Raw genomic sequence first — 16,468 nt, 5'->3', positions numbered from 1 at the left:
ATGACGACAAAAATTTGGAAAAAATGGCATTGTCCTGGAAAAATGATAGTGGCTGACGAAAGTACTTGAAAAACTTGTATGGATATATTATCTGTACTATACAGAACCTCCTGGAATTTTATCAACACTATAAGTATCATGAGAGCAGTGATAAAGTTTCAAACGAATTTGGTAATACACATAGAGATTACAAAGTATTTATTGCGAACATACATTTAGTAACAGTATTTGACCTATGACTAGGTGTCCTACTTACATTTGTCAAGGCTGATAATTGACCCTACGAATTCGTTGACAGTAAAAGACGGTGCTTGATCTTCCATTTGCCTTCTCCTTCTAACTAACCACCAATCAACGAGGAACAGTGCCAAAGCTAAAATCTTAATGCCAGCGCAAAGTCCTACATATCTGAAAAATATTGAACGAAAAATGTCACTGCTTAGTAACATTTCTAAAATTAGCTTCTTCAAATTGCGCACAGATGTGGGAATAATGAATACCTGTATCTGAACTGTTCAATGTCGTAAAGTAAACATCGTCCACCTTTTTCTCCACATGTGCTTTTCCAAAGTAAACATGTAGAGTCAATTAAATTACCAAATAAAATAGGAGCGGGTATGTAACCGAACAGTCTAAAAATGACAAATTGCATGCCTAAAGCAAACGATCTTTCCTCCTCTGAGACTGATCTGCATTAGAAACAAAAGGTAGAATGAATGTAACAATAATGTAAAATTTGAACATAACTCAAGTACACTGGCATATGGAACATATATAAAGTGATAAAAGTGAAACTTACCGTAACACTATCATTAATAGAGGCATCTGAGTGATAGCAACGATAAACGTCATAAAAAAAAGTAAAATTAAAAATGGAAATATAGTCCTACAAGGTGAAGTGCACGGGCCAGCAGTAGCTACTGGCACAACCGTTACTTCCGCAAATTCTGGAGCTGCCGGTGGCAACATTGTTAAGTTTCCGTGTATACCTAAAACATAAATATGGAAATTATAGAATTGTCTAACATTATCGATAAATATAATGATATTTATCAGCAGATACTTAATTATATTTATTAGCGATGTACTCTGATTTATTTTAGTCTTTTACTGTACTTTGCACTAATCGCATTGTAAAGGAAATATTAGTATCGTTCAAAATAGAGCATTGACGTTTAATATACAATAGTATGCAAAAGTTCCCAGCCAGATAGATTTTTCACCTTATGTATAAAAACTTCCCCTGCTCATTGTATACTCGGTGATGTACAAAGAAAAGAAAAAGGAGAATTTCACACTTACATGCACAATTAGTAAAGTTCGATTTCGAACTGAAGGCAGTGCAGCCTGCATGACAAGGGCTAAAATACGTGAGACCGTTGTTTCCACAGACTGGCTCGACGTCTGTCATTCGGCACTCGCAACCGAAGTTGCACGCGGCAGTGAGATTTACTTGAAAGGGTTCCGGACCCTTTGTGCTGCTGTTAAAGTACGGTATAGTGGTCCCAGCCATTTTTACGTTGTCGCAACCGAGGAAGAAGAGGAGGCCATAGCACACCAGGCATATCATGTTCGAGACGAGAACGAATTGAACTGCACCTTTCGGTCTTAATTCTAAACGTTTGAGCAAACATCCGCCAAAAAAGATTCCGATGCAGGCACCCGGTATCGCTATAGAGCCGGTGAATACACTGGCTTGACTCTTTCCTAAACTGAACTGTGTCTCCAGATACTTTGGCAGGAAAACCACAAACCCGGAGACGATTACTAATTCCATGCAAGCTCCTAGGCACGTTACTACGTACACTGGATTACACACCAACCTCCACATACTCCTGGGGATATCTGAAACAAAGAGACATATATTTATTTATGTTTAATTATAACTTTAATCGTGGATCATTTTTTGATAACGTATAATATTTATTAAGGAAAACTCTTATAGAGCGAATAATTAAATCTCTGTTGTAAAATTTCAGGAATTAAACGCTTACCCTTCACATCTTTGCCGTAACCACTATCATTTAGTTTCTCCTTTTTCGGTTCTTTGCATTGCTCTTTCTCTTTCTGCGACGAAGATTTAGCTTTTTCGATAATTCGTATTTTTTCTTTCTCCCGTTGCAGAGTTTTCGGGAAACTGAAGAACGGTATTGCCACTAGAATCAGGAGTAAGCCACAGAGTAGGAAACCACCCCACCACATGCCTACCCATCTGTGATCACCTGGATCTGTAGAAGAATAATTTTATCTTAAATAATATCTCATAATTTTGAGTACAACCAAATATCACTAGTAAAATTGCAGACTTTTATGCATCTGGTACATTTCTATAACCGTGTTCATACAAATATGCAGTCACCTTATTAGACATATTTCATTACCTATACTGATGATTGTTCCAGAAAATGAATCCATATGAAATGATAACAGATAAGCTCCGAGAAGAAAACCTAAAACCGGCCCAAAAGCTGCCATACTATACATACAACCTAAAAGAAACATAAGAGTTGCTTAATAAAATATTCTTATACGGTAAATCTTAAACCTTTTGAAACAGTATATTTTCTTACCGATATACAAAGAAGCACTTTCTGGTCGTACGTGATCATCTATGTAAGTAGTGCCGAGGGTAAATAAAGGGGAACCACCACAGCCTAATAATAACTGAGCAAGTACAAATAACATAACAGGACCAGCGGTAGATGGAGATCCCTGAATGCAATTATCACCTCTTAAATTGTTGTGTGGTGCTAAAGGCGGAGACGATAATCCAGACGATAAACGACCTACGAAGAAAGGATGATACTTTCAGTTTCTGTGCAAATGTTATTTTTAGACATTACTCGACGACAATGTGAATTTCGTTGATATTTGACATTTAAGGAAAGATAAATTGATAAATCATGTAATCAGCATTAAGTATTTCTCTTTTTCTCTTCTTTTTTTTTCAAATTAAAATTTATATTCTTTTAGCAGGCGAACCACGAAATTCACATTTCTACATGTAACATTATTCGTCGTTTCACAATTCATTAAACTCTCACCTAGTCCCATATCTTGTTCGCGTAACGAAACACCGCGACAAATGTTGTCCGAGCTAGAATTGTTTGCAGCCGTCATTAAATTGGGTTCGGCTGTGAAGTGTGGTACCATAAAGATCATCGATCCCAGTCCCATTATGACGGCGCCTGGAATGACAATAATTAAAAAATATTTCATATAATTAGCTTGCAAACACGCTTATCTTATTAGAACTTTAATATCAATTTGATCGAAGTACGATACTTGGTACCAAAGAAAACAAAATATGGCTACTGTTTAAAAACTTACAAAATTTCTGTAAAAAGAGAGCGTTGTATTAATTATCTTCTCTACTCTACTAATTCTAGTGCTAGTGCTTTATCCAACAAAGACTGGATTATCGTTGTCCCAAGTATCGAATGATCTATTTTGTAGCCACAGGGCAAACAGTCAATGTTCGTAACATTCGCTTGAAACATAAAACTGTTTGCACAATTTAATAGAACACATCTATTTTAATAAATCGACCTTATCAATCTTATGGGATAAATAGAACGCGAGAATAATTAGTGACGTAAAAACTAAGGAATACGATATAGTTATATATTGTAATATTTACGTTAACGTGTCAGGATTGACCCAGCCTCTGCGAGAGTTAAATAGCGTTATAGATTGTCCGGAAAGTGTCTTTCTTTTACAGACACGTCTTTTACAACGACGCGTCTTTATACAAACATGAAACCTAATCTGTCAAACGTTGTGATTTCTATCTTGATAAAACAAAAATGGATCGTACGTAATTCGATAAAATAATATAAAACGGAAAATGTTGCGCATCCGTTATTTCTTTATAAAACGAAAGAAACTTCTCGGACGACCTAATAGTTTCGAATACTTTTATGATGTATACTTACCAATAGCTATCCAAACAGGTATATGTCTTCGGCTACCAAGATAGCTGACGAAGATGACGGTGATGACATTTCCAATTTCATAGGAGCTAGCAATGACGCCTGAAAGGCTGGACGGGATTTCGAACCTTTTCTCTATGGTCGTGATCACAGAATTTATGTAACCTGAACTAAGTGCTTGCTGCAGCGTGACGAGAAACGACAGAAGGAACACAAACACCTGGAAAAATCACGGGATGATCGTTCGTTAATGTGTGTTAATTGAACCTTGAGCGTCTCCGATGACGATTGCCAGTGCAAATTCGACGTGTTTCTTTATTAGGTTTCCTGTTCTAAGAAGCCGCGAGGTAACTCTTACTTCTACGACATCGCCACGTCTTGCACCATGTTCTAGCAGCACACGTTGATTAAAAATTTAATGATAAATTTGCAAATGTCTATGGTGTTTGTGAAGCGTTTGGACATATTTGGTATATAAATTTATATTTCTTGTATTTTATGTTTTAATATTAATATAATATTATATTTCTTGAAACGTAGTGAGTATCATAGCGAAATGCAAAGTGCTGCTACCATCGCAAAGAAGTTAAAAGAGTTTAACGTGGTATACCAAAGGATCTTTCTCTTTTATATAGAAAATTATGGGGGTTATAGAGAATTTACACACAACGAACTTGAAGGTTGTAAAACGATCGAAGAAATCAAGATTGTTCTAGATTGTTTGCAAGGTTACGTACGTACATCTGTGATTACCACCACCTGTTCTACGTATAACTCGAGACTTATACACTTTACGAACTTGTACGCTTATTTACGCTTAAAGAGGAATTCACAGGTCCTCCTGCAATAATTATTTTTTTAACGCGATATAACGTTTTCTTTATCCATGAAATATTTCGAATAAATGATAGTAGATCAATGAGAAATATCTGAACAAAAATCACGTGTATATATATAGCAATTAATTTATAAAAGAATGTATACTTGTAAGTGTTTGTATATATCCTTCAAAGACAGTCAGAGATACGAAATACTTTGGTTTGTACGTTAATTTTGCCTTCGAGATGAAATATATTCTGAAGATACGTTAGAATCTATGAATAAATACGCTTATCGTCATAGACGAAGTATCAATATTATCATCTCAAATAATAAAAAAGGTATTTCCTATGGAAATCGAAGGATAATCGAAGATAAGAAGCTTTTGTTTCTGTGTTTACGGAATTTATATTATTTTATATACGTCGATTAATATTTCGTAGAATAGAAATTTCTACCTGAGAAGGCAAAAATGTGACAGCGTATTTTATCAGAAATATGTGTTTTTTTTTGTTGCCTTGGGCAGAACAAAAGCACCCTTTATCATGTAAAATTCAGAGATACGTGTACCTGATAATATCGATTCTTTCGTACATCCATGCTGCCGAATCGAACGATAAAACCCGATTAGATAAGCAAAAGCTTTATCGATTCCATCATTGTACCCTTGAGTGCATTTTAACTAACGAAGGTAAAACGCCGCTTTAACGTAACATTATGATCTTACGATGGGAACAGGATAAAACATTTTGCTGATAATCGACGTGCTATGTTTGACAAATCAAAGCTAAAAAGCGCTCGATATGAACAGGTGTACGTAGTACATTTAGAATTTTGTATTCCCGAAAATCATGACTTTAATCATGTAAACCTACATGATTTTTACCGATGTCCGCGTTAAAAGAAAAGGTAATTTACATTGCTTGAAGATCAATTCTCGGTGAATTCGGAAATTGATGTTGATAGAAAAACAAGGTAGGTGCATCTTATCGGATTTGATACAAGAAATAATTTTAAATTGCGATCTTAGAATTGAACTTTCGAGTTATTTGAGAAATTCAACATATTCGGTCGAGTTTCAGCAGTTTTACAAATTTAAGTAATTTTACAAATTTCCTACGATTGGAATATCCTTTCGTCTGATTTACAAGAATTTGGATATTCCAAACATTTATTGTTGCTTGTAAAAAATTCTTCGCGACTGCAAATATAAATGAAAAAAGTGGATAATCGGTAGACTAGAATAGTTCGGCCAGATTTCTAGGCTAAATCTGTTCTCGCACGAGTTAACAAAATATCTGATTACGTTGCAATGTAAAGGCAACGAACAATAAAACCAAATGAAAACGATGACGTCTTTGCTTCGTACTCTTACGATGACTTAAAACCTTTCACAGAATGTCAGCAGCGTTTCAATGTCGTATCCTTTCGAAATGATGACTCACCGCACCTCGTTTTGCACATCCGTGTACCATATACGCAACAAATGTAAGTTGATTGGCGATTTCGAATTAATCGAATCGCTTCATTCGGAGACTGTATGACGAGAAAATGTAACACGACCCTCCCGTTTGAACGTCACTCACACAAAGCGATTTTTGGAAATATCTAAATGCTGTACGTGTACGAAATTTACCGTGTGCCCTTCCAGTTTATGTAATTTTAACTAGTACAAGGCTAAAAATTTGTTCAAGCGAAACAGCGTGGTACAAAGGAAAGCATACTAAAGATTACCAACGTTGAAGATTTTTTTTTTTTTAATAAATAAATAAATAGAATTGCAGAGATTTAAAAATGTCGGTTCACAGTTGCTCGCGAGAGTATTCGATCTTTTTGTAGAAATCTTAATTTCGTCTTGATAGTTGCAGTAAATGTCTCGTAATTTTTATGTACGTTCTCACACTCGTTACGAGCTTTATTCATTTAACCGTGATAATGGAGCGTCGTTATAGCGTGAATGAACTTTTAAAATGTCTCGTGCAAGAAGCTGAAACACCTCGTAAAAGATCCCTCCACAATAAGAGTCGAGATACTTTCACGAACAACTCGCTGTTTTCAAGATAAATAAGCAGAGTTACGTGAATCGGATCTTGCAGGTCCATCGGGCATTGCAGGAATTTTGGATAAAGTAACATTTGCCTACCTTTATTCCAGCGAATTTTTGTATAAAGGCCGGCCGGCAGCTCAGGATTCCACAGTCCTTCGAATCCGGATTAAACGGCGGAGTTTGCGCTCTCTCCTTCTCCGTCCTGTGTCGACAGTCCATGCCAACAAGAAAAACGTGTTAAGAATTCTGCTATGGAATCGTCGGGTATTTTGGTATAAAGCGAAGGAACAAAGCGAGAAGCACGTGTGCGACTCGATTAATCCTTTAACTGCGAGACGCTGGCGACGAGGTGAAGAAACTCTTGGCGTTATTTTTAAAATATCTAGAAAATGAATTAAGAGAGCGTGAAATTTGAAAAACGATGATCATCGAATATAGACATCGATCTTATTCTTGCTTCTCGTTTAGTTCAAATAATTTTTTGCCGATTTATCGTAGACTCGCAGGATCTCCGGTTAAACATCGTTAAAGAAATTTCACATAAATAAGACGTGTAACGCGGAGAATATTACTTCTGTACGATTTAATCGTAAGATTCCCAGCGGAATTCTATTCCGATTAGATCGATCAACGTCTCATAATGTACAACAAGTTCGATCGTTTCATGCAAAGTTCGAGATTGTTTACGTTCTCGGGAACTCGACTGACTGAAATATCTTTACCTTGCTATAATGTTTGGTCGTAATCGTATTAATTTTGAATTCTTGCAGAATTTTATTATCCTCAATGATCGACTCCTGTTTAAGCCAATTGAACGTTACTTCGGATCACCAACAACTAGGCTACATCTGTCGGGTTGCTAGGATCGTCGACAGCCTACAGTCCACTTGGCGTCACTTCGATTCCTTATTTAAAGTAAATTCTTCGTTCATCGCGACGCGACGCGTCGTTCTTAAAAGGAAATCCGGCTATCGCGCTCATCGTCCTAGCTTTTCACAATCTTCGTCTCGTGTGCAATTACTTGCGAAATTAGAGCGTAGAAAATAGCCTTAGAGTGCCTTCGAACGTAATTTTAGTCCAATCCCGGCGATACAGTTAAAGGATTAAAGAAGACGATCGATTCGATGGGAATATAATACAAATTAGAATGTTGTTAGTCGACTTTGCAGGATTTTGTTAGTTGATCGTAATCGTCTCACTTTTCTTTTCTCTTTGATTAATTGTATCGTAAGTGATAATCATGCCAGCTTTACCTGTCCACCATGGAAGCACTGGGATTCCTGCTGTGACATTTGATGATAAAATCTCTGAAAAAGTGTAAGAAGAAGAAACAACAAGCATGAATAATACTGTGCTGAATGATGCACCGTGATTGCGTGCATATGAGTTAGGACAGATTGAAGTTAACACAGAAGTATGCGTATTGATCTTTGGAGACATAACAAATACAAAATAGTAATAAATATGACTAATATAGATTCTACCGTATAGCGATATAATTAATAGAAATTATACAGGTAATTGCTCGTTGGTGTACTCTGTCGATAAAACAGATATACGTATTTCACGCAGAAGATAATTTCAATTATTCAAGTACAACATAGATACTACTATGAAAACATTTTCTGCACAATTAAATTCAAATTCGCTTTAATAAAAATTGTAGCTTCGTTATCTCAGTTTTTTCTCGTTATCGTTAAACGAGAAAGAAAAGATAAAAAGGAAAAGATACGAAAACTTACGTCCTTATTCGCTATACACGTTCCGTTCTACGCCTCCAAGAGATCAAGATACTTCAAGAATTGTAATATATACAAGTAGTGCATTCAGAGAAACATTGAATTTATTTACTCGTTTTAACACACCCTTAAAACCTGATATCATATCTTTACAATTATTCTTGCAACATATTCGAAGATTACGAGAGAAGAACTTTCCTATTATTTTACAAAGAAACAATCTCTTATTACTAAAATCTCCTGTATGTTTCGTTTTTGCGGCTAAACTCGTTGCATCCTTTTATCTCCACCAAAATTTCCAAAATATTGCTCGTTTACATAATTATGTTTTTCCTTCCGTGGAACTTTGTCAATGTATCAGGCGTATTTGTAGAAAATTTACTCCTTTGAATCGAATAGCTTGTTTTCATTTTCGATTATGACATGTTGCGACATCGACCATGTTAATATTAAAATTCTCCTGTCTGATCGTAAAGCGACAGTTCGATCGGAAGATGGTGAAAAATACTTTCACCGTATCTTTCTCCATCTTCGTTTTTAAACGATACGCTCGTCTATCTACTCTCTGACGCTGCCCCTAACTTCATTTAGGCGAATAAATTTATGATAACAGGACTCGTAACAGGATGTGCCTATGACACATATAACACTGTTACAAAAGAATCTATTTCACGAATAACCGTGTCATGGTCAGCTTGGTGCTTTCACTTTTCACGTTTTCGAGGGTTACAGCTTGCAATTTTTACCACGGTCGTCTAGAAACTATTTGTGTATGTAAATTCGCGGATGGACTGACCGTGCTGCAGAAATCTCCGATTGTGTAATAGAAAGAAACGCCATAACATTTTCACGACTCGCTTCTTAGCGTCTCGCTTTCTCTTTTTCGACTTCGTTCGTGACAATTTTGTTCTGTTCCGTGTCATTCCCGATTGTTATTTATAACACAACGTGTACATTGTAGCCGATGACGTATAACCGCGGAAGTTTATTTTTTTTTTTTTTATAACAAACGAGCGAGGAATGCTTCTAAGTCTCTGGAGCGTGGAATTCACAGTGAAAATCGAAAAAATAAACATATCCGCTTCGAGTTTTTCCTCTTTACGCGAATAATAATAAATAAAGCTAAGTAAGAAAAGATATAATAACAAGAAAAACGTATGAGATTTTTTATCAAACTTGGTACTTTCAAAAACCTTGAAACTACGACGCTAAAAAGAAGATAGAACCGCGTTTTTCTGATTACTGACCGATAATTTCACCGATATTGAACGATGAAAACGATTCCTATAGGACGAGCGAGATTCTTTCACGTTTTCCATGCGCCGTTCGAGCCAAGTGATACAACTCAAGTTCAAGCCCGTCAAATGTTACAATTTTCATTTGTTATACACACTGATAAATATTGTAATAAAGAAGATTTATATTCTGATAATAGAAGTACGAGTATCGTACATATCTTTCTCCATATACTATGGTCATAGATTCGCTAGTTCCTAACAGTTGCTAGTAACAGCGATGTTAATTACCGCATGACGACGTTATTTTTTAACAAGATCCGCAACAAAATGAGTATCCCTCGTGTCGTATGCGTCAGTTATACTCACCTATGGTCCACGAGGCCAGAACTGGGATTTCTACTGTGACACCTGATGACGGTGTCGTGAGTCAGTCTGCTACCGGTTGCCTGCAGTGGGTCTGTGGTTTCGTCGGTTCCCGTGGCCGCACTCTCCGCGTACAGCCCAGTCATAGCGTACATGCTTTCGTTCCTTCGATGTCCGGCATGGTAATTGCTGCCAGACTCGGACCTGGAAATGCAATAGACGATCAACGTGTAATTTGGAAGTGATCCATTAAGCTTCCACTCTTGTTCTTGTTGACCTCGATAAAGCGGCCATCCAATCGTCCGCTACATACGTTGTAAATTAAGTGTCCAGGTCTGGCGTTGTTGCGTACAAGATCAAGGATTCAGGAATTGGTCAATTCTTTACGGACGATTAGTAATTGGGAATTTTTTCTTTCGTTTCTTTTCTCTAAAGACGACTCATAAGACAACAGAATACGTAAATGAGTGAATCGAGTAAATCTCATTGGAAGTTTCGGTTTTACTTTCTTTAAACATTAGCTAGGTTTAAGTCGATAGTTGTGATAATTGTGACTAATCGTCGACTGACTTTATACGTTTTATGTTTAGAAAATAAAAAAGTTTATCGATTGTCGGACGACTTTGTCTCTCGTCGTATTTATCTTGCGCGTTGAATTTACGATGATTCGACCATTTGATCAAAAGATACGGGTCTTCTTTTCGGAAAGTTTCTCAATAATTCTGTTTCGATTTGGCTTGTCGATGGACCGGCAAATTTATAGATTTTATATCTAAAGTGTCTCATATTTTTATCGAGATAGACGAGGAAGTTCTGAATGGTATCAGGCAATACTGGTAGCAGATACCTGGCAATTTATTCCTATCGAGATGCGAATCTTCGATATAGTTCCGGCTGCAACTCGTGTGATTTCTATCCACTTTGATGTTTATTTTAGCTGATCGATGGAAAGAAACGCGTAAGCTTTCGCGAGTGTCTATTTTCGTACAATTGTCGATGATTCGATCGATTGCAGTGGAACCTGAAGTCATCGTTGTAAGATCATCGTGGATCATTAGCATATGAGCACGCCAAAGTCCTCGGATGTTTCTCAGTTAAAAGTCAAGAGGAGATCGCAAGGAGAGGCAGCGAAGGTCAATTAGATCTTTCTGCTTCCTCCATTTTTCATGAGGTTAAATTCGAAGATCGATGATTTACGTCACTTTCAATTTAGAGCGAACCAAGAACATTTTCAACGAGGCTCGCGTATGATTATGAAATTTGGAAAACTATGCGAGTCTCTTCGATCAGAGTGAAAATTAATAGCGACGAACGAAAACTATAGAATATTTGTCGAATAAGAACGAGAACAATTTTGCCATAACAATCGTACTTTAATATTAATTCTTCCAATATTTAAACAAATTTATCCGAACATTAAAACTGTTCGAATTTTTAAAGCAACCTCTTTCCGAAAGTTAGAAAATTCAATTTCAACGATTTCAAGCGATGATGAATCAACGTCAATAACGAGCTACTGAAATCGCGAACGTTTCTACTTTATAAATCTTTTATTGACGGTTTGCTCGCGACAGTATCAAACACCAGATTAAAGGAAACATCGATTACAACGTTTTATGAAAAGGACACTTACCTTCCGCTTTAGGAAAAGTGTTGATAATTGAACTAAAAATAAATATCAATTTACTGTCCTTTCTATGAAGCAACCTCTACATTTCCGATACACATTTGAGAAAGTTCTATTCGTTGGATATAAAAACGACAGATTGGGTAATCGTCGTTCATAAATAAATTCCTGTTTACCATTTACGCTACCTTTGCGAAACTTTCGATCAGTGGGTTAAAAAAGTATCGATCAGCTACCCTTCGTCTGTCTGAACGAACCTTTAAAGGTAGAGTTATCGTAATATGGACAAGTTAATTTTATTTTTAGTAGCCGATGGGTAATTAACTCGTAACGATAAAAATAGCGTTTGTCGCCGAAACAATCGAGAAGGGTTAACACCGAGAGAGGAGTTCGTGCGCTGATCAACGTAAATAGCGAACGATTGGGCTACCTCAGCACCCTGGACTCCTGAATAAACTTTCATTATCTACGTTGCATCTTGCTCTCGATACATAGGCAAAATTTAATTAAAACGAGATACAGTTTATAAACAGAAAATGAACAAGAAAGAGGATCGAACTCGTACGCCTAAACGTACAATAGCCAGGAATATTCGAAGATAGTAAATGAAAGGAATATTTGAAAAAATTTAATTAGAAACTCTTTCGAGGAAATAAAAAAGAGAAAAATAAAAAAGGGAGAGATTTTCTCTTAATTTTGAGGTTTGCGGTCCGAGTCTCGTACAACAGGAAATTCGTATAACTCGGGGAACGTTATACGGTATACTATGTACTTGTGGTAAGTATAAGCAATAATCTTAGACATAATAAAACGCGAATACCGCAGGACAGGAAGTCGGTTGCGTGGTCGCAGGCGCAATTTCTCGGTTCCTGTCTTGTTAACGAACAAGAAAGGGAGAAGACAAACAGAATCCTGGAAGCCCCTGAACGCCGAACCTCTACTTATCTAAACATTACACGCAGAGCTCCAGTCGGAGGATCATATTACTTTACAACCTAACAAGAACCTTCCCCCGTGTTATTTGAATTTTTTTCGCCCCATCTGAGGGGATAGCTCTGCAATACCAGCGCCCGCAAAAAATCCATATCCACGTCCATGGTTCTCTCTGATTTAAACATTAACCCTTCGAGCGGTCCAAGGCAGCTTATACTATTTGGTTATACTACTGCATTTTGGCATAGATGGCAACGAGCCACCTGTGTTCTCTAGTTTCCGCTTGTCGTTGCTGCTGCTGCTTCTTTGAAAGAAAAAATGAAAACGGCGAGAACATATAATGCGGAAATAGCGGACAAATTGTCAAAAATGATTATGCGTAAACGACAGCCACCGTGTCGCAATTCTCGACGAAGAAAAGGTACACGAAAGGTATGGAGAATGTAAGTTTCCCATAGATCTAACACTGTCGTGTAAATATACGATGTATCGTTGGACGAGCGGTGCAAAGATCGTCAAAGGGGGAAGGAATCAAAGGGGATTGTAGATGCAGCGACGGATTGAAAACACGAACGAACGAGGAGCCTTCGTTTACGAGAGAATCGAGTTTGGAAACTTCAACTCAGGTTGGCGCGTATTTAAATTTCGGTGAGACAGAGTAATGGGAAAACGGTGATAAGCCGATGAGCAATGTAATAAAAATGATAATAAAGAGACTGCCTTTTTAATATTAAAAAGTCTTAAAATTGATAGAAACGTTCGCGCTGTTGAAAGTTCAACAATCGAGATTTAAACTTTCAGTCGTTCTAAAGAGTTTGGCTATGCGTCTACTTATTTAAATCACAACGTACGATTTCAGCGTCGAAGGATAAAGACTAACCAAAATTCGGACGAAAGATTCGATCGATAAGAGTTCGCCTAAACAAGCTCCGAGTCCCTGTTACAAAAATAAAACCACGTCTACCGTTTCAAATGATTGTCCCATAAAGGTAAAACAGAGAAGTCTTATAACAAGCGTGAGAATTCACACCCGTAGACCCTGAAAAGCAGTTTTTCCACCGCGTTCTTCCAACGTAAGGCAAGGTCCCCTGTATATTACATTAGACTCGCAAGAAGAAGGGGAGGAAAGCGTATTAAGAAAAGAAAAAAGAAAGGAAAGAAAGGAGAAAAAAGTAGAGAGGAGAGAAAGGAGCTGAGACTCTCGACCTGGACGAAGGTAAGCAGCAGAGAGGGCAGGCAAGGTGGAGTTCGAAAAGGCGAAAATCACCTTTTGTGGCCGAAACCACCGCCGCTGCTCTCGTTCCTCTTGTGGCCACTCTCGGATCGTTTGTAGCCAAAGGCACTGGATATGCTCTCGGCGCGTTTGTGACCGCTCTCCGAGCGTTTGTGGCCGATAAAACCGCCGCCGGATTCGGTGCGTTTGTGGGTGAACATGCTCGAGCTCGAGCCGTTCCTCTTGTGCCCGCTGGTGGACGCCATTTCTTCCTTGTCCGCCACTTCTTCGCGGCCCTCGGCTTCCTTTCTACCAAGATCGTTGAATTACGGCTCAGCCGGCGACATTTTCGAACGAGTTGCCTGAAACCAAACCGATAATTCTCTGGTTAGCCTATTGCTCGATTTTATTCTCCATCTACTCGAATTCCCATTGATCGAGTCTCGTTCGACGAAGGTTTCGATATTTCGTCCCAAATTCTCTAGGATTCTGAGATATAATTTTGGCTGTGCTTACTTTTATGGGAATATTTATAAATACTTTTTACGTATACTCTTTATCGTATATATACTGTACATATTTACGTGCCACTTACCACGCTATGAAAAATTTATTTATAATCTTTACCGTATAAAAATTGTTTTCTTTTTTTATGGAAATACGAAGAAAGGCCATAGGCTATTCGATTATCATTGCGTTTGTTATTAGCGTCGTATAAGGTTCTGACGTTCTAAGGTAACACGATATAAAATTAATTTCAGACATCTGACAAAGACATACGTATATTTTGAGTGTTTCAAAATCTGTACTAAATGGATAATTAATTATACGACTGAAACGAGAATCGCTAATAAGAAATATAAAAGAAAAGAACAGGACTCCGTTCTTGCGTAACGACCGCGATGATTTTCCAAACCGGAGGAGAACGATGAACTCTCTAGCTAAACTAAATTAAGAGAAACAAAGTTTTCAGTACTTGGAAATTCTAACGACGTCACATCGCCCGTCTGTCTGCTGAACCTAACGCGACGAAGATTGTCGCGAACAAAGGAAGCTCGTGACGTCTGATAAAAAGAAACTACGCTGTAACGATATCATCCTGTTTTTATTCCTTTTATCTACTGCTTCGTTTCGAAACGGCCCGCCATTAGTACTCTACTCTTTATTTTAAAGTCTATTTATCGGAACTATGTCGTTAGAAGTACAAAGGTAGCGAATAGCGACGCATCGTCGAGGAATACGAAATCCCAGCGACCGTTTCATCGGTCGTTTCGTCGCGTGTGCATATTATACGTCGAAGTTGCGCGCCAAAGTTTATCGCTGGGAACAGTTTTGCTCGTCGCACGATGTCGCAGCAGAGAGAACAGCAGATACAGTTATACCGGCGCTGCCTTCGTTAACGAAGATGACAGCGTTTCTACTTGTGAGCGAGCTCGCGTTGTTGAACGGCCCTGACCTTACCAGAAGCAGGTTCGTTGAACTGTTGAATACAAAGATGTCAATTGATCGTATGATCGCGTCAAACGCTGTCGACACGTGGATTTCCCTCCTTCGATGCATCGTCTAGGCTTTATTTATATGTATAAACGATCAAATTAAATCGATAGTCGCTTCGTTAGTAGGCCGTGGCTTCTGCCCATATGGTGGAAAATAGACGCGTGCAGTGGCTCGCGAAAGTATTCTAACACTTGCGGATATTTTTTACGAATATACATACGTGTGTGTCATATGTATAATATTTTGCAATTTTCTCACTATACTACAGTGACATTCAGCCATCAAAATTACACGTATAGTGGTAAAATTTGAGAGAGATTTGAAATTTTAGAACGAGATTAAACAGTTAGCTGTTGCGACCTGTTTGAAAACTTTGAAAAGCGCGTACCGAAAATGTGTCGCAGAAAGTAAGCAACGATAGAAAACATACTCGTCAAACACAGCGTTGTTATAATATAGAGTTAAGTTGTAACGAAAGGATCGTTTTATTTTTTAATTTTATTACCGACAGGACTCGTCGTAAGGCAAAATATCGCCGTTTCTTCGTGACGAGTATACTCGTCAAAAACAGTTCTGGTTAACATCTCTGTTCGGAAGAAATTTGTTGCGTATGTCGAGTTACCGTTCGCGGTAGAATCTTCGCGAATTTTCCTACTTTGAAATTTCTATCCTTTACAATCTTTAGTCTTCCTACAAGTTTCCAATTTCTATCTCCTTCTTCCGCTTTGTACAAGACAGAAGCTCGTTAAAACAAGCAAATACGATCAAGGGAATACGTGTTCACTTTTCCAGAGATTCAGACTGATTACAACCGTGATATTCTTTGTCTCTATCGTTCGTCAATCTCTTCTTCGTCATTCTCTTTTTTAATTCAACGTGTTCGCTCGTTACGCAATTAGAACGTGTCGTTCTAACGTCTAAACGTCTTAAGCGTAGAGGAAAGTATTTTGTTTTCCAGCATCTCAAACTGCCTTAAACAATCATCAAATTAATCGACGCAAAACCCAACGCAATTCCACCGAAGCCGAAGAATGTTACCGTTCGCAAACAATTCTACTTT

At 37.7% G+C, this 16,468-nt stretch overlaps 1 protein-coding gene across 2 annotated transcripts in view; it reads right to left on the bottom strand.

Moving 5' to 3' along the window:
- LOC117233694 (solute carrier organic anion transporter family member 3A1) overlaps positions 1–16,468 on the bottom strand; it is a 67,322-nt gene that overhangs the window by 6,071 nt on the left and 44,783 nt on the right. The window contains exons 2-14 of one of the 2 annotated variants that reach the window (XM_033494234.1): positions 13,966–14,273; positions 10,142–10,342; positions 8,052–8,105; positions 6,895–7,000; positions 3,936–4,152; positions 3,045–3,188; positions 2,571–2,786; positions 2,382–2,489; positions 1,995–2,228; positions 1,303–1,845; positions 800–989; positions 501–689; positions 257–408 (exon numbers count right to left, since the gene is read on the bottom strand). In XM_033494234.1, coding sequence (XP_033350125.1) covers positions 257–408; positions 501–689; positions 800–989; positions 1,303–1,845; positions 1,995–2,228; positions 2,382–2,489; positions 2,571–2,786; positions 3,045–3,188; positions 3,936–4,152; positions 6,895–7,000; positions 8,052–8,105; positions 10,142–10,342; positions 13,966–14,177 — 2,566 coding nt within the window. In that variant the 5' untranslated portion in view covers positions 14,178–14,273. The remainder of the gene's footprint in view (positions 1–256; positions 409–500; positions 690–799; positions 990–1,302; positions 1,846–1,994; positions 2,229–2,381; positions 2,490–2,570; positions 2,787–3,044; positions 3,189–3,935; positions 4,153–6,894; positions 7,001–8,051; positions 8,106–10,141; positions 10,343–13,965; positions 14,274–16,468) is intronic. The other variant, XM_033494236.1, reaches the window with a different exon arrangement.

Source organism: Bombus vosnesenskii, unplaced genomic scaffold (assembly GCF_011952255.1).
Source record: "Bombus vosnesenskii isolate JDL3184/JDL3185 unplaced genomic scaffold, Bvos_JDL3184-5_v1.1 scf7180000013298, whole genome shotgun sequence".
NCBI lineage: Eukaryota > Metazoa > Arthropoda > Insecta > Hymenoptera > Apidae > Bombus > Bombus vosnesenskii.
This window is presented reverse-complemented; position numbering and strand designations above follow the sequence as displayed.